Source organism: Drosophila virilis, chromosome 3 (assembly GCF_030788295.1).
Source record: "Drosophila virilis strain 15010-1051.87 chromosome 3, Dvir_AGI_RSII-ME, whole genome shotgun sequence".
Lineage (NCBI taxonomy): Eukaryota > Metazoa > Arthropoda > Insecta > Diptera > Drosophilidae > Drosophila > Drosophila virilis.
In genome coordinates, this window is record NC_091545.1 from 20059017 (window position 1) to 20081167 (window position 22151).

Consider the following 22151-nt stretch of genomic DNA (forward strand, 5'->3'; position numbering starts at 1 on the left):
TGAGCCATTTTGTTCCATTCCAACAAGTAGTCATTAACGTCTGCATATCCGCTAAGTAGATTAAAATTTTTTCGCTTACCTTATGTCGACTCAGAAATTTTTGCAATAAGCCCTTCAGATGTTGGCGTTATATGTTGTTGTATGTTTTCGCTGTCCATTCTCGCTTCCATTCTCGGACCTGATTTTCTACATTTGGGTACTCTGGTTCAAGCTTCTTATGTGTTTGTTTGTTGTTTTATGCTCTGCATGAAACCTGTCGAGTGGTCAGAAAGCGCACTTAACCTTGGGCATACGTGTTTTAAGCAAACAAGGTATTCCCAAAGGTACACCCTGGGGTCACTGGTCTACCGAAAGGGTCGCCGAATTCTGCTACTGCTCGTTCGTTCTGAAAACCGGCTGCCACCGGTACAGTCTTGAGTCGATTCTGTACTGAGAACTGAGTCTGGAGACCATTGAGGATGTCAGCCAGCACAATAGCAGGAATAGCCTATACTTTTATTTTGTTAGGTTGCAGATATATTAGAGTCCAGAGCTCGTTCGGCGTTTGCTCGCCGTCATTGTGCAGTCCAGGTGGCACGGCTAGGTGTAAGTGCTTAGGCACCTGTGTTTTGAGTTGCAATCCGTGTTCAATGGCGATCACCGAAACGATTTGACCCTCGACTGTTCATGCCAGAAACGATGGCTTTTTAACGTATGCAATTAGCGCTACATTAATGGCCTTCGCTGGCTCCCGGCTATAATTCTTCCAGTAAGACAACCGGTCCATGGCTGAAAGCTTGCTTCTTGCAGCCATTCCAGTCGTAGAGCTGAATTTCTCTTCCCACTCAAAACAAAACCGGTAAATTTTAGAATAGGAAGTGTTAAGATTTGATTTATGTTTTATATTTGCTTAAAATACATTATTTATGCAAAACAATATTTAATGAATTCACGTTTGAATGTTTATTGCTTGTGTTCAATTCAATTTTAAGCTAATGTGCTTGCGGATCACACTGTAAAAGCCGCACTATTGAAGGATCACTTTTAGCTCCTTCTATAAATTCATCCAAGCTTAATTTACCGTCTTTGTTTCTATCCATTTGACGAAAAATTTTATCCGTCCTTTTCTCGGGTGTGCTTTCATCTTCGGGCATTTTCATGACCGATCCAACCATTTTATATATTGCCTGAAAAAATTGACGTATAACCCATTTATATTTAGCAACAATATTGACGAAACAGAAACAATATGAATGCCGTTTTAAAATAAGAGAGCTACTGATCAAATAAACGAAGAAGAATTTAAACCTTATATTATTTACCGTAACAATTTCAAGCATTTCCTGCCGCGATATGTATCCATTTCCATCTAAGTCGTACATTGAAAATGCCCATTTCAGTTTTTGCTCCAGTTTTCCACGGGATGTTACACTTAAGGCGCATAAAAATTCCCTAAAGTCAATAGTTCCATCGCCATTTGAGTCGAATGTTCTAAAAACATGCTCTGCAAACTAAATATAAGTTTTGTTAAAAATGTTCTTACACTTTGCGTTGGGTATCAAAAACTTATCAAGTCATTGTAATCGAATTAAAGGTGGGGCATCCGCCTAGCATGCACAAATAATATCATATGCCTCTGTCTGTGCCTATGTCAAAATTAAACAGCAAATCTCTAGCAGTCGTGTGCAGTAGGCTACAGATCTGATTTAAAAAATAAGTTCAATTGAAACGATCTTTTGAAACTTACCCGCCTCCTATGTTTGAAACATTTTGACAGTTTATCGGACACAAGTTTTAATCTCTCACGTTTATACCTTAATCGGACTACCATGTGACTATACCCTATATTATAGGGCGTTACACAATATTCCCACCTTCGATCCCATAAATGATGTGTAGCAATATCTATCTTATCCTGATTAAACTTGGCGTTCCGCCTTTTTCTGAAGCCCTGAATATAACTCTTCATTTTTGTATTGTTAAAACATGGGCTTGTCGGACTCATAATCAACTGGTAGCACTACCCACCTATCCTATATGTACATCACGTTCTAAAACATGCGTGTGTGCGCTGTGTAAATTTATTAATATACAATAAAAGGGCACTATGTAAAAAAGTCAATATACCTTACTTGCATCGCCATATGGAAAAAAGTTTCCATATATCTTTTTAAATTCTTCTACCGACAAATGACCACTAGGGCAATCTTTCAAAAAACCTTTATACCATTCTTGAATTTCAGCATCTGAAAATTATAAAAGAAACATTACATTATTAATTTTAAGAAATGAAAATTGAGTTTTTTTTTAGTATTGAATGCTAATAAAGTGGTAGTCGTGTTCTAATTGGGAGGGTCCTTCCAGGAGATGGCCTAGACCCGACGCCGAGTTGCCGTTACATATATGTATCCTTATATACAAAAACACAGGTACACCACTTGCTGAGCAGCAAATGCTGCGGTAGTGCATAAATGGGCACAAATGAATACCAAAGCTTTCTTTCCCAAAGAGAAGGAGCATTAGGGGCTACCTCTAGAGCCTTAAAAGGCAGGGAAATTAATTAAGCATCTTGGGAAGCTGTGTGATTAACTCTACGGGGTAGAAAACATTTAGAATGTTACCCCTGATATTTTAATTTCGGATGAGACCCCAAAATAGCAAAGCACAACGATAGAAAAGTCAGTAAATTGGCTAGGAAGTCCAGTCGTCTTAGAAAATGATTTCAATTTGTTAATAAAACAAAACTCACACTTTTAAATTGATTGATAGGAAATAAAATCTTCAGCGGGTGATTGGATTACCTGGACTTATATAATGTCTGAACGACCTTCTAATATGGTTTTTTGAAATGAATAGAAATTGATCAACTTACCTGTGAATTCTGTATTTTGTTTTAGATCTTCCAAAACTTCAGGCTTGAGTTTACTATTTTGCTTTCCCATTTTTTGAAGTTGATTTCATTATAGTGGTTTCTTGAAATATATAAGTAAGTAATATTATTAATGCTTAATATAAAATCAATAAATGTTATTCACTAAAATAGCACACGTATAAGAAAATTCATATAGGACTGAATATGCCAATCACAACAAAAGACTAACTAGCATATCAAATTAACACCGGACCTTATCCGCTCTCGAGTTTCTTACCGATCTTGACCTTAGCACAACGATCAGGACTCCGCGTTACACGCGATAGTAAAGTTATTATACCAATATTTTATGTATTGAATTGTTAGTCCCTACATGGGAATATTAAATAATTAAATGATTCTTTCAAATGTCAAATACTAAATGTGTCACTATTCTTTACAGTAAACACAATGGATTAAGCAAGTCCCCTTTAGAACCGACTATACACTTGCCCGTACGGATTTTGGGTAATAAAAAAAATGTTATCGTGCTTCGCCTATACGACAGATATTGATCGCAGTTCACAAACTTAGGCTCACTGCCTCTGATGCTTTCTTGGTTGCTGCCATCCCAAGAGTAAGGCTCACAACAACATCATGCACTTAAGTGAATTTTGAGTGTTCGCCTTGTGAAATCAATGCTAGTCAAGAACCCAAAGCACGCGCAGCAGAGCAAGTATATTCAAATATTCTTGTTCACTTTACTTTAATAGTCTTCGGTTTATGCCTGAAAAACTTTTCATCAAAACCAATATATATCGCTAAAAATAGAAAGAAAGGAAGATTAAAAAACCCCTCCACGTTTATTATCGTATATATTAAAGTCGTGCTCAAGCCGGAAATAAAATAATATTTCAAAATATCCAAGGCACTCCTCATTAGTAATCGCACTCTACTCGACTTATAGATAGAGATTGCAGATTTTTTGAGTGCTGGAACTGAATCAACATATTCGTTCTAGTCGTGGCTTAAATTGTAAAAAAGTCATTGAAACAAGTAACCTGATATTCAATATTTTTATATAATTTTAGTATAAGAAATATAAATTAAATATTTATACATTTCATTACTGATTTCATCAAATACACACATATTATGGGATATAAATATTTAAGGGGCCAGCATTTTAGACAACTCTTCATCCTGCAAACATCCTTTCAAAAATTCATCTTGAGTTAATTGACCGTCGTTATTTTCATCCATTTTAGCAAATATATTTTTTGCACGCTCCTCTGCAGAATCAGCGGGACGATTTGATGAGCATGCTCCTAGCATGTCATAGATTGCCTGAAAAAATGTTATATCAAAATCAAAACAAAGCAAGTATAGTTTTTTTTGTAAACAGTTTTATAAGTTGCTTAGCCAAGCCTAAATATGTCTCAAATATTCTCCTGTCCGCGGATGCTATACAACAGAGGAGGACCTAGGACTGTTAGATGTCTTCTCGCGAGTATAGAAGCCTCCCTACTATTGAATCCTGCACGCATATGGGCATCAACAGTAGTAAGTAGTAATGCAGCAGTCCTATGCGTTATTTCTGGATTGGTGAGCATGCAGCTAGTAGCAATGCTGTCTCAATGTGTTTGCCGAAGATCGGAGAGAACACTTCGGCGAGCGAAGGAAGGTGGCCAGACGAATTAATTATCAATCTATAGCTATAAACTCAACTATGGAAAGGAAAAATGAACTTTTGCCTAAAATAGTCAACCCATCCCGGCGAAGTAATCTTCTAGATGTGAGGTCCATCGCCCCATTACATACTTGTAAACAGATGTATTATGTCATTATTATCCATTTGTAATGGGATCAGGGTATACGAACAGACACATTCTACTAAAATATCCCTCAAACTAATGTAGTAAGACACCTGGCCGTTGAATTCTTTTATTTTCAACCCCATTCGTTTCGAACGTTTTAAAGAAAATCATATAGTGTATTTGTAATGTTTGTAATGTACCTGAACAATTTTTGTCATTTCTTGAATGTCAATAACGCCATTTCCATCGACATCGTACATTCTAAATGCCCATTTTAATTTTTCTTCTGGTGTGCCGCTAGAAGTAACATCTATTGCGAGTAAAAATTCCTGCCAAAGAAAGTGAGAAAAAAGGGGTATTGAAGTAAAATTGTTTAAAAGCGTCGTTTTCTCTCTCAAAGTGTTCAAATTACCTTGCAAAATATGAAAATATTTACCACAATTAACCCTAAACTTGTTCTATTTTAGTGATTTAATCAAAATAAAAAAATTCTTCGCAATTAAGTTAATTACTAATGAAATCTTTGACATTTTCGACTATCTTGAGCTGTAATTTAGGACATGGTTTTCCGATAATATAGTGCCAACGGGGTCAGAGTTAATCATTGTCAATTTTAGTAGCCATTACTTAAGGAACTTTTATTATTTTGCTCTTTAGCTAAGCTGAACTGTGCCCAAAATGCGCTGTATATTTCAACTGTGTTTGCGTCTAAGCAAAAAGCTCTATCGACTGCATTCACGAATACTTGTATACTGGAAAAACATGTTTGTGTTGCTTAAGCGCAAATTACAGTACTTCCGTGTAACAGGTAACACACCTTAGGGACAAAAAATTGTGCATTTTTCATATGGCTATCGCGGTAAAAATGAATAATTTCGAATCATTTTATAAGCTAATTAAGCTCTTAACAAAATGCTTGTTGTCTGATGTCATATAATTGTAATTGTACAGGAAATAAAAATAATATTTTTAAGAAAGTTTTAATTTTAAAGAAATTGTGAGAGAAAAACGAATACTTATAAAGCAATTATTTTACAAGGCACATGCTGTTATTCAAGTAATTACCTTAAAGTCAATGTAGCCATTTTTATCCATATCGAATGTACGAAAAACATGGTCACAGAACTCTTCCGCATTTCCAGATGGGAAAAACATTTTATACATGTCAACGAATTTAGCAGGAGTCAAACGGCCGTTGGGACAGTCTTGCTACACGAAAGGTAACAATGCACATTTGTATAAGTTAAATCGTTCAATATTAAAGGCTGTGCAAAACTCACCTTAAATCCTTTGTACCATTCTTTTATAGTGGCTTCATCATAACGGGTGTGGGTTTTCAAAAACTCCATATCTTCTTTTGTTAGGCGATCTTTACTACTTAAGCACCCCATTGAATATGTAGATTTTCACTTTTAACAATTTGATATAAATTTGTTTTTAATTTGTCAATATGATTCAACTCGTTATCTATTACGCGTTTTTCTCAGTATTTTATAGTATGTGGTTAAACGTTCAATCAATATTAATATATGTTAATAATATTGCATTGTGTTTACGATATGTATTCAATTTTTATATGGTATTTACATTGCATTTCTACTTCGAGTGCTTTAGAAAACTTTTTATTAAACTATTACCCAGTAAGTTGTTAACGCTAAGTGAACCGAAGGACTAAAACGGATTGACTTATGCGCATGCGCAAAAATTATCTGTATACAGCCTGATTATTGAGTTACCAATTTTTATTTTCTGTACACAGTAATAACTTGCTGTTCCCGTCAATAGGGTTGCCACCCTAAAGTTTTAATTCAACATGTTTTTATTGCCCAATACATTTCTATTGTTAATATTATTACTTATCTAGTATTCTTGCAATATACATGCTAAAATAATTTAAAAATGGTATAATAATTGAACTAGATACATTGGTGGTCAAAAAGTATTCGACTTTTCGAAAATATATATATATATATTAAAGCTGATTTTTGAAATAAAAACCAAAGAAATGAACAAATATTGCCCTGGGCGGGAGAAGTTGCTGAAACTTTCTTTAATAAAAACACAATCAGGCAGGGCGGGGCAAAAAATCGATGATTTAAAACAAACTTGATATGGAAGTACCATAGAATTATCTATTATACCATTTTTACCATTCTCTAATGGGGTCAGGGTATAATTTAAAAAAAGGACATTTATTGCATCAACTGAAGATTCGCATAAATACGCGACTTTTGACTTTTTAGCTAGAGGTATCGCAACAATAAATTATATTGTTTATACGATAAGAGAAGCTACATGTTAAATTTGGCGAGCCTTACTTCGAAAACCTAAGACATATGCTCAAAAAAACAAGAATTTCGATATTCGATAATTTGAAAGCGTAATGCGCAATAAACCAAGAGAAGAAACCTTTTTTTAATAGTTCAAAGGTTCTAGACTTGAAATTAAATCAAAATTTATTTTAAGATTTAAGTAGTCTAGTTAAATATTGGGAAGATGAGCGAAAGCAATCTTTGAATAGGCTAATTATAAGAAATATTGCTTGCAATATTTTATTGCGTTAGCAACGAATCGCAAAAAAGCCGTGTTCTGCAATTAAGTTCATTTTTGCTCAAATTAAGACAACGTTTAAGAGAAGATTAAAATTAAGAATTCTCGAACTGCAGACAGCACTTACATTAAGTATTTAATTAAGGGCATAGAAAAATAACACGCTGAGGCTACAGTTTAATAAATGACAATTCAAGGCGCGCAAAGATAATATTTCGATCGAGGCAAATGCGAAAGTTTTGAGCGATGCGAGTTAAATCGATTGAGCAGAAAAAGTAAAATATTCATTTGTAACAATGGATCAAGATCTAGTCGGCAGTGCGCGACTAGGAGATTCCTTGAACTTTATAGTTTCATTCTACGCATAGAATCGATAAATTAGAATTACAATCACACACTGCAAGAAAAACTTGCTCAGTGTTGGCGCATAAATAAGGCATATACCGAAATCGAAAAACAAGGTAAGGTATCCAGATCTGTGTACTTATATATAAGCATACTTATACCAAGTTTTATGTCTCTGCGCTTTGGGTTCGAGTAAAAATGGGAATTCTACGTTTAAGCCGACCGAAAGGCTGCTGTAACTTCAACATTACAAATGATCTGTTGGAAGCTCCCTACAAACTGAGCAAATATATCGTAAAGACTTCTGAAGAGCATTCAAAATATATATTAGATTAAAAAATACAATTGAGTGTTAAAAACAAGATATGAATAGGAATTGCAGGCTCGACGTTAAATAAATTCAACCTTTCCTTAGCTCTTACAGTCTGTGAGACCAATAAGTTTTTACGCATGGATCGGCAAAGCTTCTCTTTGATCTTAAAATTTTATAATACCCGTTTTAGATTTCTGATTAAAAAAAAAACATTCCTTTTCTAATAAATAAACAGTCAATAATGGCGTCCGTTGATAATTTGTAGTGCCATCCATTTTTTTTTTTCATAATAAGAGTTATATTTAAATTTATTCGTAGAAATAAATCAATCTTTTTAGTTTGATTTACAACTGTGGTATTCTACTTCGCTAAATCATGTAAATATTTTGATATTATGCCAACAAATTTACTTACAGGTCTGTTCCGGCTTATACATTATTATTAGCAATTTGGTAAACGGAATATATCAGGGAATGATTCATACCAGCGTTCCATCTAGCCACATTTCTTTACTAAAAATGGTTTAGGAATAAAAAAAAAATAGGAGTTAATAAAATCAACAGAAAAGCCTGATATTTTTCAGTTTCACAAACAAATCAATGTTTTAATGAGCTCAAATTTGGATTCTTAGTCCCTGATCCCCATTTCCACAAAGGAGGAATGGATTTACCGAAATGTGTGAAACACCAGTCAAATGGACTTAAACGAAAATCTTTGAAAATGAAAGTCAACTTAACAATTGGTATCCAATGAGCAAAATCAGATGAACATGAATATACTATATTATATAGCTCCTTCACGGGTAATAAAAGAGAACATATTTGCAATATTTCTGCATAGTATCGTATTGATATGATATTTAATTGGCATCCAGAAGAAACCTGATCCATCGATAAGTTTTAAAGTACAGCAACTCATTTTTCGGCTCTTTCTTTCAATAGAGCTTTATGATATAGTAGCCCGATGTTGATTAGATTTGATTTTAATATGTGAAACACATAAACCTTTTCACACAAAAGCTTATTTTTGGCACATCTTTGCTGTGGCTATATAACATAGTAGTCCGAATCGATCAGTTAAGACATATCTACCTTTAAGAATGTGTGTCGAGTTGACATAGAAATAGACAGACGGACACACTAAATACAAACTACGGTCGGAGATGTTTTCTTGTCTTGAGAAGCTATCAACAATGCAAATGCCACAAGAAATCTGTTGAGTATAGCGATAGAGGTTTAGGGCTTAAAGTTGTATTGCTGCTGGTGGATCGGAAACATCCAATTAGCTAATGGAATCTTGTTTCTTAGGGAGTCAATAAAGCATCAATTGCTAACGAGTTGTTAGAAAGCTTTTGGGAAGCCAAAACTATTATTATTACACATATACTTAGTTGCATATATATTACAAAGCGTTTTTTCCTAATTTATACAAAATGAAAATAAATAAATGATGCATCAGGACGACCAGAGAAGAGCTAGAGGTCCCGATTTAAGCAAAAGTTATGATAAGTTCAGTTACGTTTTTTGAGCATATATCGCAGTTAATAAAAGTTTCAACATTAAATTTGACATTCATATTCTGATTTATAGCACTCAAATCAGAAAAAATATTTTTATGGTGTGTTTACAAGCACTCCCTTCAAATAATGAAAAAAAACCCATAAGTATAGTATATAAAAGGTTAGATATTTCATAAAAATCGGACAAGGCTCACACAAGGTTCTCAGTAAGACTCATTCACTTGTATATCGGATGCTCTAGGGTAGACTACCAACTTTTTTAGTCAAGCTGTGACTTTAAGTTTATTGTTGGTGGCATCTCCAGCCGAACCCAACCAATAAAGCTCACGATCCTTTCCTACGCAGGTCTGTTTTTACTACCTTCAATATTTTCTGTGTCGGCCATGCAAAATAACTTTTTCCCTCTTCTCCGGCCTTACCCGACATATACCCTTGGTGTGCAATAGTAGTCGGATCGATAAAACCCTTTCCTTCTGTGTGTTCGTCCGTCTGTAGAAAATCTTGGATCCCAGAGCCTTTGAGAGATGAAGATTTTAAATTTGGTGTAGCTAATAGAGTGTACACGTTGTGTGGAGGAAGACAAAAACAAGCTATGCACATTCTTTGTGAATGTCCCAGCAGTTCATGGGATAGAAGATAGCATCCGGGCTTAGTTTGTCACCCCAGCTCCCCTTCATAAGGAAGGTTGAGCGACGCTTGAGCACTCATCTTGGTTCTAGGCCCACTCTATAGTTCCTTTGAGACTTTCTCCACTTGTTATTGCGAATTCTCCTTAGGTATTGGGTATATGTATACATCCAAGTAAATCTAATTGCAAGAAGAATATATAACTATGTACACACATGCAAGTATTACAGGTTCACACCTTACAGGAGATATGAGAGCGCGTTTCTTAAAAGGCAGCAGAAAGGGAGCTATACATTTGTACATTTGCCCGCACGATAAATCAAAGTGAACTACATAATTACATTTAGTTAACCAATTTTCATTGAACAGAAAAGTGGATGTTATAAAGCATATTTTAGAATAGCGTACATTAATCAATATTTCAAGCCGTACGTTTTGTTGACAATATTTGGTTGAGTAGAATTATTTGTAAAATAATTACAGCGTTTAACTGAGCATAACTAGGTCAAAATTCCCTGATCCGTTTGTTATATTTAACATGTCGGCACCTATGGGAATATAATTACAATTGAGAATAGAAAGCTCGAACACGGCAGGTGATTAAAGGTGAAACATAATAACAAGCTAGTTATGCCGGAACAAGCTCATTTAGGGATATTTATTTGAATATGTATGTATATGACTTATAAATAAACACTGCGAATATTGGGACACGGAAATAAGCATATCTGCATGCAGTATACATATACATATACTTATGTGCACACATATATACACAGGCGCACACACACACACACACACACATTTAATGTACAAATAAACAAATGTATGTTTGAGCACACACTTATTCGCCATGTACGGCAATAAAATATAGCACGTCAAGTATAATTCCTACCTGTAACATTTAACACTATAACTAAATTTGTGATACACTCTTAAAGTAAACAGATTAACATATAATTTACTTAATGGCAAAACAATAGCTTGAGCAAAACACAATCAATACAATAATTTGTAGGGTGGCTTTTAGGGATGTTGGATAGGTATCGATGTATCGATATATCGATATCCAAGAGCATAAGTACCGATATTTAAATAATGTAGTTGACAACATTAATTAATGTATTAAAAAATATTTTTTATAAAATAAAAAATAATTTATAAATATTAAACCTAGTACTAAAAAAAAATTATAAATATGCAATAACATTTAATGTGACAACAATCTTGAATATTTGTTTTTTTTTGTATAGGCAATAATTATAATATTCGTTAATCTTTTATTGGCATTGGATGCTAGAATGGTAATTGCCATTGACTGAGAATCGTGACATTGGATCGATTGATCGAAAACATAATCGGAGCATAAACTAAGCCATCGCGTTTGATATCGCACTCAAACATGCTCCGCAGAGTTTCACTAGGCTTAAAAATCAACCATTTCGCGACCGAAGCCGGATTAGAGATCTAGGCGTCTTCGATTTAGACGCCTCCGTCTGAAATTAGACAAGAGAGGTGGTTGGAACGCACAAATGGGTGAGAAGTAGCATTTCTACTTTCTTTCGCAAGCAGGCTGTGGTGCCGAACCTGACCTGGGTTTCTTGGGTAGGCCCACTCCTAGTCGACTTGGGATCTAGTTCATTTTGCCCAGTGGCTTTCTAGCTGAACTGCAGGCCCTGTAACCGTGTCCGATCCTCCTCCCGTCGAGCTACAGGTCTTCTCGATATTAAGAACGACATTCGATCATGAAGCTATCCCCGGCCCGGACTCTTTTCCTTCTTATCCTAGCCGTTGGTGCCTGGGGTCACGCTCTCTTCCGAGTCCGACGCTCCCTATGGGTAACGTTGGAGCCACAGCCATGGACATCCTTTCGAAATAAGGAAGGACCAATACAATATAAACTAGACTTCCACACCTAAGGACCAGAAAAGGTATTTGAAACCCCGACTTGTATATTGTAGCCCGTCGAACACGAGGTTTGAACTATTTTCAGATTGTACAGCATTTCAGATGCTTGATGGAAGCACAAAACATGCTTGGACAGGGACAGAATCGGACACCATTACTGGCGCATCCGCCCATGTATGGGTTGCCTCTACATCCATTTCTTGATCTTCTTCAGGAGCGTCTTTACAATAAAATAGAAGTAGCTGCGAGTCACAAGGGTCATAAATAAGCGTAGTCAGCTTAGAATTCACCGTAAGCTTAAAATAAGCTGGCAGATTACATAAAGCAGGAGTTTATTTACAGATATTTTAAGAACCTCCCGATAAGCCCAATATATTAAGATGAACAATTTTCTCTTTTAACATGCATTTTCGATTAATATTCAAACAAATTTCAACATTAAGAAAAAATAACAAATCTTTATAATTGTACCTGAATGTGAATAATATAATTCACATCAGCAAACAAATTTAAAAAAGCTGGGAAAATTTAAAAAAATCGCCTTTTCAGCTTGTCAAACCTTAAAATGGTTGGGAATTACAAACGTCAAGAAACGCGACATACCAGAGCTCATTTTCTATGTAATTTGCCCTACGGAAAAATGTTGCCATTGCCTTTGGCAAAGAAATTGTTGATAAAAAATATCAATTATATTAGAAATATACGTAAATGTTCTTATCTATTTTTGTTTTGTTACATTTCAGGTATTTGTGTAGGCGTGTACGATAAGTCTTGATAAATGACAACCCATTTTTCATGGACAAAATGTATTTGACGCAGAACCATGATTATTTACAAATTAAAATTTGGGTAGCCAATTGTTATGCAACATACATTTATGTGTACATACAACTACATGAGCTCCACCAGTTAACTTACGTATCTCACTTCCATTTAAAACGTCGTCCATCCGCAAGACCCCTTCGAGACCTCAGTATTGAATATTAAGGTAAAAAATGAGCAGTTTTTTGGTTAACGTGTTGCCAAAGGCTCACACGTATGCGAGAAGTAAATGCAGCATTTATGGTAAGGCTCATTATTTTTTTTTTTATGTACATTTAAATGTATAAATGTGTATGCATATGCATGAAAAACTGTGACTGGCTAATGTTAATTTTAGGTGTAAATTGTATGAAAGCTTATTCTACAAATTGGGAGCCCAAGGAACCAATTGTGCGTACAAAGACAATACCTGGACCAAAATCAGCTGAGCTTAAGAGTCAATTGAGTGCAGTTCAGGTAAGAGCCTAAACTCTCAATCTTGTCAAAATAAAAAATTAGCTAAAAAATTATGGGAACATTTAACCTAGAGCCTAACTAAGCTGTGTGGATTTGTGCTCAGTTAATAAAGCACATCAAATTAGTAATTAAGACTCAAATGAACGGAAGCTTACATTGAATTTAACATAAGTCAACAATAAGCAACTAAATTGGGTGCGGGTCTGTATAATATATTGTCATTGTAGTGACCCGGCGCCATTTGGCAACCGACGCAGTCAGCGCGGAGGCGTAATAAGAGACCTCAACGAGACGAAGCTCAGCATTATGCTAAACTGGGTTGCGACATACCGTAGGGATAACTAACTAACTAGCAATAGTCATATATTTGGTAAATTAGTTTTTATTACCTGGCAAGTCCAACCGACAGCCATAAATCAAGTTACATATATTCATTAACTAACTAGATACGCGCCAAGAGTCGGGCGATAGCTTCTATGCAGATATGTTTTAATTGAAATTTTATTATTATTTATGCATGTAGAATTTATGTGTATACATCATTTATTGGTCTACTTTATTGTCAGTCTGATTGAAACCCAAAGTCTGATTGAAATGCCGTTTAGAGAATCTGATCGGCAGGTCAGGTTCAAATGTTTGAACTTAAATTGATATAAATGGAAAATAAATTTGCTAAAAAATCAGATGGCGAAATTAAAGTTATAGTAGCCACTCGGTGTTATCAGAAATAATATCAAAGGCCCTGCCGAATATGCTGCTGTTCCCTGAACAATAAAGCAATCATTAACAGACTCGACTTAACGTACGCCAAGAAACTGCCAAGGAAACTTGACTACGAAGATATCGAAGGTAATACAGATGCATATCATTATCGAGACAATAATTATTAACGACAGGACCTTGGTTCAATAATTTAACGAAATCAATTGTGAGAATTTAAACATAAAGCTTAATCAATGTTTTACAGAGTACGGGCACTGTGCAATTCTTTGCCGATTATGAAAAGTCGACTGGAAACTATATTTTTGATGTTGATGGCAATGCTTTACTTGATGTTTACACTCAAATTTCATCAGTACCTCTTGGCTATAACCATCCGAGGCTCCTCAACATTTTCAAGGATGAAAACAATTTGAAAAGTAAGTTGACTTAATCATTTAATTAAAGTTGAATACTATTTATTTATTATAAGCATATACAAGTTAACAAGTAATCCTCGCATGAGCTAACGATTGCCATCTAACATGAGATGTTTCAGTTTAAATACTTTAATCGAAATCGTCAATCGTTAGGTTAGCCGGCTATAACTTTGTAGCTTATGCCTCAGCTTATATCGACACTCGATTTACAATACACATAAGAATAGTAATTCATTGCTGAGCCATAAGGCGACTTACTTAACCATGTAAAGTCGAGCACAGACAACTTGGTCATTGGATTGAGCAAGTGATGCCCACATACATACATAATTTGCGCCCAACCATAATAGGAACATACGACCTACTGTAACTATTGATTTGTTAATATAGCCCCCAGCAAAAAAAAAGCATATAGGTGGTTTGTTATGTGTAGTCTCACACATGCGCCCTGAAAAAATATATAAATTTATACCTTTTCCAATTGTATTAACTCGGCCACACATTGCATGTGAAGAGCTCGTTTAATATGCGCTGATGAGCCGGTCAGGCCATATAGATAAGTTAAAATCGAATACGTCATAAACGACAAGTGGATCATAGAGATAGAAAATAGTTGTCCGACACAAGACAAAACACAGGGACACAAACCAAATGCAAGCTTTTATAGCAACAAAAAACAAGTTTAAATAAATAATTTAACACATAACTCAAATTAGTAGAGGTAGAAACCTAAAAATAATTTCTGTGACCTCAAAATTCAGATATGCAATACCATTAGATATAATCAAATCAGTTTCTGAAACCAACGCCACTCAAAAAGAATATGTATCTTGGTGGTAATTCGTCAATTACTGAACATCATAATTCATGATCCAGTACTGAGCATTGAAGAGTCTAATAAACCAGCATAAAAGTGCTTCATACTAAACAAAAAACAATTAATTTATTCAGCTCTGATAAATAGACCAGCACTTGGTGTGTTTCCTGGAAAGGAATGGCCGGACAAACTGAACTCGATCTTACTGAATATAGCTCCAAAGGGATTGAACAAAATCACGACAATGATGTGTGGATCATGTTCAAACGAAAATGCTTTCAAGAGCATTTTCCTTTGGTATGTAACGTTTAAAGCCCATTTTGAGAAACATTTTACCATAGATAATTATTCGTTTTAATGGAAGTATTGTTATTTCTTCAGGTACCAAACTAAAATTCGAGGAGAAAAGGGATTCACTGCAGAAGAGATGAACTCGTGTATGATTAATATGCCACCTGGCGCCCCGAACCTCAGTATTCTTTCCTTCAAAGGAGCTTTTCATGGTCGAACACTAGGAGCCTTATCTACCACACACTCAAAATATATACATAAAATTGATGTTCCTTCTTTTGACTGGCCTATTGCATCATTTCCGCAATACAAGTATCCATTGGAGGACAACGTTGCGGAAAATAAAAAGGAAGATGAGAAGTGCTTAAGTGAAGTGCAAAGTCTCATAGAGGAGTACAAAAAGAAAGATAAGCCTGTTGCTGGTGTTATTGTGGAGCCCATACAAAGTGAGGGCGGTGACAACGAAGCTTCGCCTGCATTTTTCAGAGCTCTACAGAAGATTTGTAAGAGTAACGGCGTTGCACTTTTGATTGATGAGGTACAAACTGGAGGAGGAAGCACTGGCAAGTTTTGGTGCCATGAACATTTCAACCTCGAGTATCCACCTGATGTGGTTACGTTTAGTAAGAAACTGCAACTTGGAGGATATTTCCATAATGACGACTTTGCACCAAAGGAACCTTACAGGATTTTCAACACATGGATGGGTGATCCAGGAAAAGTAATCCTTTTGGAAGAAATATTGAAAGTTATTAAAGACGAGAAATTAATGGCAAATGTTGAAGCTGCTGGCAAAGTTTTAAAACAGGGTCTATTGAACTTAGAAAGCGAATTTCCCCAACTATTGAACTCTACCCGAGGACGTGGCACATTCTTGGCTGTAAACTGCTCTAACTCCAAAGTAAGGGACTCGATAGTCAGCACTTTAAGGCTGAATGGTATTCAAACAGGTGGCTGTGGAGAAGTTTCCATTCGATTCCGCCCAGCTTTAATCTTTAAAGAAGCCCATGCAAATATTGTTTTGGATCGATTTAGAAATGTTTTACGCTCACTGTAAGCTTATATATTATAAACAAGTGTGCTCTGAAAAATAAATATTTTATATAATCTATCTCGTCAATTCACCCGACTATTGTCTAACTAGTCTGGACTCTATATCCGATTCTACAATTAACAGGGACGAATCGCTGACACATACAATAGAGATCACAGACAAGCCACTAAACTTCCATTGCTGCTTCTATTATCTTCATTGTTGTATTTATCACATATCTATGTTTTATGTTAATGCGCTAGAACTAAGTAGACTGGGAGAAACTTACCCATCTGTTTAAATCACCGGCCGCTTGACGTAGGCCTCTCATGGCCCAATGCCTAAGCCTAATGCTCATTCTTTAGCGTGTACCCTAGGCATATAGTCAAGAAGCGGGCTATATGCTACAACGTTTTTTTGACAGACTGATGCTCCAACGGAGGTGAAGCGCTGACTCGTTGTCCTTTAGTGAAGTCATTCCGCAATACAATATCACAGTCCTAGTATGAGTCATCAATGTATCAGGTCATCCACGACCGTGGACTAGATTGCCGGCGGGATATTACGTATATTACGTGAAGCAAGTGACCTTGTTGACGATTGTCACTAGCCCATTCAGCTATTTCTCCTTCTACCAGCAGGGAGCTAAGCTGCAATATTGCTATACTTAGCTCCCAAGGTGAGTTGGAGTTTGCGTGGCTGGTGGGCCCAGTGGCTGCCTTCGCTGCTGAGTTGGGCGCTATCTTAGTTAAGGTAGAGGAATTTCATAATCCTCCTTTTTTCGTTTTTATTGATAAGCGTACACGTTGCGCTATTCCAATAAGTTACGTAGAAGAGCTCTGCCATCACACAGTTATCCAAAGGGCACCTGGTAACTGAATAAGTACTGAATCGGTACATAAAGCTTTATAACGTATATGTTAATATGTTCAAATTAGAATTCGAGCGTATTGACATAAATTATCAAAAGTACATATAAGCTTTTAGCTGTGATCGGTAGAGTCACAAGAATCATCAATGCTCTTGGTCGTATTTGGAGGCGAATTTGACCTTCGCGAAACTCTCATCGACAGTGTTAGAGAAATATTGATAGATCCAGAAGGACTACTTTGTAATAAATCTGTTAGTTTGGTTATGCTTCGTACTGGGTGATAACTAAAAATCCCGATATGTTTGGGGACGGAGAATCCTTTCTCAATGCATTACACATTATGTGCGAGATACTCAGTATTGTCTGGAAGATCAGAATAAATTTAATTATTATAACAATAAATGATTATTAATTGATTATATGAATACGTTACGTTTCGAATTCAATATTTATACAATACACTTGTATTGAACTTTATTAAATTATAATATTAAGCCTTTAACGATTTTTGTTCAAATATATATGCCAGGCTCATCTGTTTATTTTCAAATATTATTCTAAATCATCAATGGCTCCATTTCCGGAAGTTTCTAAAATATTTGAAGAGGTCTCATTTTGGCTCGAGCGTGGTCCTGAAACCAATCCATCGCTGGATTCTGTGGCCCTATTACCGAATTCTTGCATTTTGATAATCAACATTGCAAACACTTGAGCCGGTAAAGAAGATTGTAGCACTTGCAGGAGGCGTGCGGGCTGGCCACATACAACGATTGCGTTTGCTAAATGCTCGACGCCACTTTCGAAATCGCCACGAGCTATCAAGGTTTCACCTAGCTGAATTTCCTGAAGGAAATATCTGAAATGAAGCATAATATATTGTTCTCTTACAGTTTAATATGCATAGAAAAATGTTTTAATAGATTGCAAGCAAAATCCAAACAATATTATTAAAAATTAGCAAATATCTTTGAGCTGGTTTTAACTTCATATTTTGGTTTTCTATTTTAATTCAAAATAAATCAAGCAAGAACATTTTAGTTGAATCCGACAGATTGCTTAACCTATCGTTGGTAACTTTAAGACTCTTTCCTGAACGATAACTTTTTATTGGAAGGCTAACCGCAGAGTCGGCATAGCCCGATGATGAAAAGGATTTCCTCAGCCTTTGCTGACTTTGGCGGACATATCTATAAAAACATATAACATAGTGGAAAGGCTAAGCGATCCGTTCCGCCGGAATGCGACAATATTGCTGCGGGCAGAAGAGACTCGCGAATGTTGTCATTGTAACTGAATTTAAGTATGAATGTCTACGTTAATGGACATGACATCATGACTAAACTCACGCACATGTTAGGCCTCACACTTATGCTCTTACCATATATGAGCAATATATTGAACCAACATCAGAGTAAATAGATGCGATTGGAACAACCTGCCGGATATATAGAAACATGTCGCACACTTGTTCATGTCTGCTGGACTATTCAACATTCTTAAAGGTAAAAATCGTGTTTTGATTGGGGTTTAGTCAATCTACTATAGGAACAATCAATAGGCGTTATTCACACACACCTGCTACATGATTGACTAAAGGTGCATTTTATTTTCTTATTGTTTTATGAGAGTTTAAGGCCTAGTTAAATAATCATAACGTTTATCACTGGTATTAAAGATCGAGTCAATAGTATCGTTTATTCGTATGGCCTAGTCATCTTTTGGATTACTAGCCCATCAGTCAAGAAGGACATTTTCGCGATGCAGGGTATTGCGAAGTGCACACTGCAATGTTCTTGCTTGTTTTTTTTTTATATAAGCATTATCATACATAAAAATCAAATTGGAAACCAATTAGCAAATGTGCCGGAACTGTGACGCCGTTAAATGAAAACTCTTGACTGTAAACTTAAACCCATCTAGAAACTAAACGGATTGCTGTGCACATTGTGCACGCATGTCTCACACTCGTTATAATTGATAATTATTTGTGCAAAAACTAGCCTGCGAGTTCTTCAAACAACGTTGTACATACATATGTATGTATGTATTTGTGTATGTATGTATGTAACATGACGGCGCGCACGCACGTGCATCCTTCGTTATGTAATATAGAAATAGAGTATTTCACAATTACCTTTCTATAGCCTCGTGGTCATTCAAATTTGGCATTCCTTGCTTGGCAGATCCAACTTTACGGTTGCGCCGACGGCCTATATATATTATAATTATATACATACATATATATATATATATGGATAACAAAATGCACATTGTCGGTCAAAATTTACTTACGATCGCGAACTTTTTTTTTGTAGTCCGGTTCGCTGCGGCGTTTGTTGTCAAAATAAATGCAATAACCAATAAACAATGTGCCAGCCAGACCCGCTGCAATTCCAATTGCAGTTTTGTTTATTTCGATCATATTTAGGCAGCAATTTTTTTACTCCATGAACCACACACTAAAGCTGCCAAGCAATCGATAGCTCTGTCGATAGTATCGATAGTCTTAAAATTCGTTGTGCTGCAGTTGTTAAAACATCGGTCACGCAAGGTATAATCGAATCTTCCGATAGTAAAATTGGAAACCAAATGAAAACAACGGAAACAAAACAAAATTTTTGATGACAGCTCGAATGTGACGAATTTGCGTGTTAATTTTTTGAAAAAATTTTGTATGCGTTCTTTCAAATAATTACGTGATATATTATTATTATACATGTCTAACCTGTCACTGAGCTCAGATTTAATGTTGTGCTGAATCTGTAAAAACAATTCTGACGTGATTTAATTCCAGTTTGTTTCCCATCGAATATAACCGCCAGTTTTTGTTTACATGATCGAAGTGATAAAAAAAATTGAAAAGACATAGGAATCATCTAAACTGGACTGCGTAATAGCAAAAAAACGATATTTGGCATAGCGCTAACAATTATGGCGTCAGCAATAATACATTCCTTCCACTCATATCAGCAAGTCCAAATATAGCTCAAAGTGTCTACTTTCTGGTGGTTCCCCCTTTGTTGAGTTGAACTACGTGGCATTGGAATTTAAGGATCCGGTTGATAAGCTGCTTCTTGGACTTTTCTAGTCACAAGGTCCACAGCATCGTCAAAGTCCAGATTCGATTACAGATCCATGCCTAGGTGGATGGACCTGTCCACCACCTTTCATTGAAAACCAGGAACTGAGGTATATACGGAGAGCAACCTGAAGTTTGGCAAGATAGCCGCGGGATGTGCATTAAAGTCCACAGTTACCCCTGGATAATCGCTTTGTAGCTCCCACGATTCTGAGATACTAACACCAGATAGTCCACGATGAACTTCCGCTATACCAAGCATAGCTCCAAGAGCTCAAGCTCGCTAAGGTAAGTTAGCTTGATATACATGGAAGACTAAATTTCTGGGCGCAGAGTTGTTCGAAAGTCTCGCTTAACAGGATCATATCGCATTCCAGATCAAACTGAGGACTTGAGGTTGGATCTCAATCATCTAAGCCAGTGTAAAAACCAGCCAATTTTCAATTCATCATGCTTTCAGACTATAGACAAATAGTTTTTCCCATATAGCCAATGACTATTGACGGCGATTTCTTACTGGAGCTCTGAGCTGTTTCTCTTGTTCGTGGCGGCTGGAGCTGCACTGCGGCTAACAGCATTGCTGAACCTAGCGTCCTATTGAAGTTTACCTATATCGTAATCTGAGCCAGATTCGTCGTCATCAACTCATCAACCAAAGGGTCGGCAAGCTCGGCAAATCGATTAGTTAAGCTGATTCTGTTTAAGGAAGGCGTATTATGGCCCCCAAAGCGGGAACGTGGTATGATCTACGATATGTTTCTGCCATCAACCTGTTTCCTACAGGTGCTTGGACCCGTATCAAAGAACATCGGAATCTGAGAAACAAGAACTGCATTTCCGTCTACCCAATAACCATATAAGACCCTACCCAAAATTCCCGATAAAGTGCCGCGGTTAGAAGCGGCAGAAACTAAAACTAATTTCAAAAGTATTTCAGGGGAAAAAGATTGTGACATAGCTGAAACTTAGCTAACTTTCGTCCTTATAGTATTTCCCCATGGTCTTGAGAGGAAACTAAAAATCATACCGAAAGTACTTCCCTCAGAAATATTTCCTTCAGAACGCTGAAGGTTTGCAACAAAACTGAAACTTGGCTAACTTTGGTCCTTTTAATATTTCCGCAATTTTCTTAAAGGAAAGAAAAATTCATTCTAAAAGTATTTCCCTTAAAGAGGAGCTACAACACTATTTCTCCATGTTTCGGAGAATAATGGGAACTAAGATTCATTCAAAAGGGTTTTTTTAATAATAATATAAATAGTAATATAATATATACATAAAACAAATATGAATTCGTTTTTTACTACTGTTTTCCCGACGGAATTCATTCAACATTCAACATTTGTATTGTATGAATTTGTAGCTGTATTTGATTCAAATGCTAGTTCCCCTTAAAGTATGTAACAATATTTTTGCTAATTGTATTATAAGCCCGAACACGAACCTATATAAGACAAATATAAGACCGCTTATGAAACCGCTATTCTTGAGTATAAGACGAGTTTTACATAAACTGGAGTTCCGCACCTAGCTCGGTTCGATGTTGCAACATGCAAATGTTATGTTGTAATGTTGAACTACAGAGCGTAAACAGCAAATAACACACACACACACACGTACACATGTTTCTAAGACTGCTCTCTTTGGTATGGCCTGTTAATAGCAGTTAAGTAGGTAAAAGGGATTGATACGGTTCGTTCAGGTTTGACCATCGAGTAAGAAACCCACAGTTAC

The 22151-nt window shown here is 36.0% G+C and overlaps 4 protein-coding genes across 7 annotated transcripts; 1 reads left to right on the forward strand and 3 right to left on the reverse strand.

Moving 5' to 3' along the window:
* Positions 1 to 860: 860 nt before the first annotated feature.
* Nca (neurocalcin homolog) lies at positions 861 to 11039 on the reverse strand. Of its 2 annotated transcripts, none has more exons than XM_015175057.3 (5): positions 10897 to 11039; positions 2852 to 2951; positions 2107 to 2225; positions 1302 to 1490; positions 861 to 1166 (listed from the first exon to the last, which is right to left on the reverse strand). In XM_015175057.3, exons 2-5 carry the CDS (start codon positions 2919 to 2921, stop codon positions 972 to 974), a joined length of 573 nt encoding a protein of 190 aa, XP_015030543.1. In that variant the 5' UTR covers positions 2922 to 2951; positions 10897 to 11039; the 3' UTR covers positions 861 to 971. The 2 variants fall into 2 exon arrangements, with proteins under 2 accessions (XP_015030543.1, XP_015030544.1); XM_015175058.3 differs by lacking the exon at positions 10897 to 11039 and adding an exon at positions 8270 to 8367.
* LOC6622761 (neuronal calcium sensor 2) lies at positions 3893 to 11036 on the reverse strand. Of its 3 annotated transcripts, none has more exons than XM_015175055.3 (5): positions 10897 to 11036; positions 5928 to 6056; positions 5713 to 5856; positions 4848 to 4976; positions 3893 to 4177 (listed from the first exon to the last, which is right to left on the reverse strand). In XM_015175055.3, exons 2-5 carry the CDS (start codon positions 6036 to 6038, stop codon positions 4001 to 4003), a joined length of 561 nt encoding a protein of 186 aa, XP_015030541.1. In that variant the 5' UTR covers positions 6039 to 6056; positions 10897 to 11036; the 3' UTR covers positions 3893 to 4000. The 3 variants fall into 3 exon arrangements, with proteins under 3 accessions (XP_015030541.1, XP_002048009.1, XP_015030542.1); XM_002047973.4 differs by lacking the exon at positions 10897 to 11036 and adding an exon at positions 8270 to 8373; XM_015175056.3 differs by lacking the exons at positions 5713 to 5856; positions 5928 to 6056; positions 10897 to 11036 and adding an exon at positions 5060 to 5079.
* A 1761-nt stretch (positions 11040 to 12800) lies between the features above and the next one.
* Positions 12801 to 16554, forward strand: Gabat (4-aminobutyrate aminotransferase). The gene is made up of 5 exons (XM_002047974.4): positions 12801 to 12974; positions 13069 to 13187; positions 14155 to 14326; positions 15278 to 15440; positions 15525 to 16554. Exons 1-5 carry the CDS (start codon positions 12905 to 12907, stop codon positions 16489 to 16491), a joined length of 1491 nt encoding a protein of 496 aa, XP_002048010.2. The 5' UTR covers positions 12801 to 12904; the 3' UTR covers positions 16492 to 16554.
* Positions 16555 to 17772: 1218 nt separating this feature from the next.
* Tom20 (translocase of outer membrane 20) lies at positions 17773 to 19962 on the reverse strand. The gene is made up of 3 exons (XM_002047975.4): positions 19631 to 19962; positions 19473 to 19548; positions 17773 to 18194 (listed from the first exon to the last, which is right to left on the reverse strand). The coding sequence occupies exons 1-3, from the start codon at positions 19758 to 19760 to the stop codon at positions 17891 to 17893; spliced, it is 510 nt and encodes a 169-aa protein (XP_002048011.1). The 5' UTR covers positions 19761 to 19962; the 3' UTR covers positions 17773 to 17890.
* Positions 19963 to 22151: the final 2189 nt, after the last annotated feature.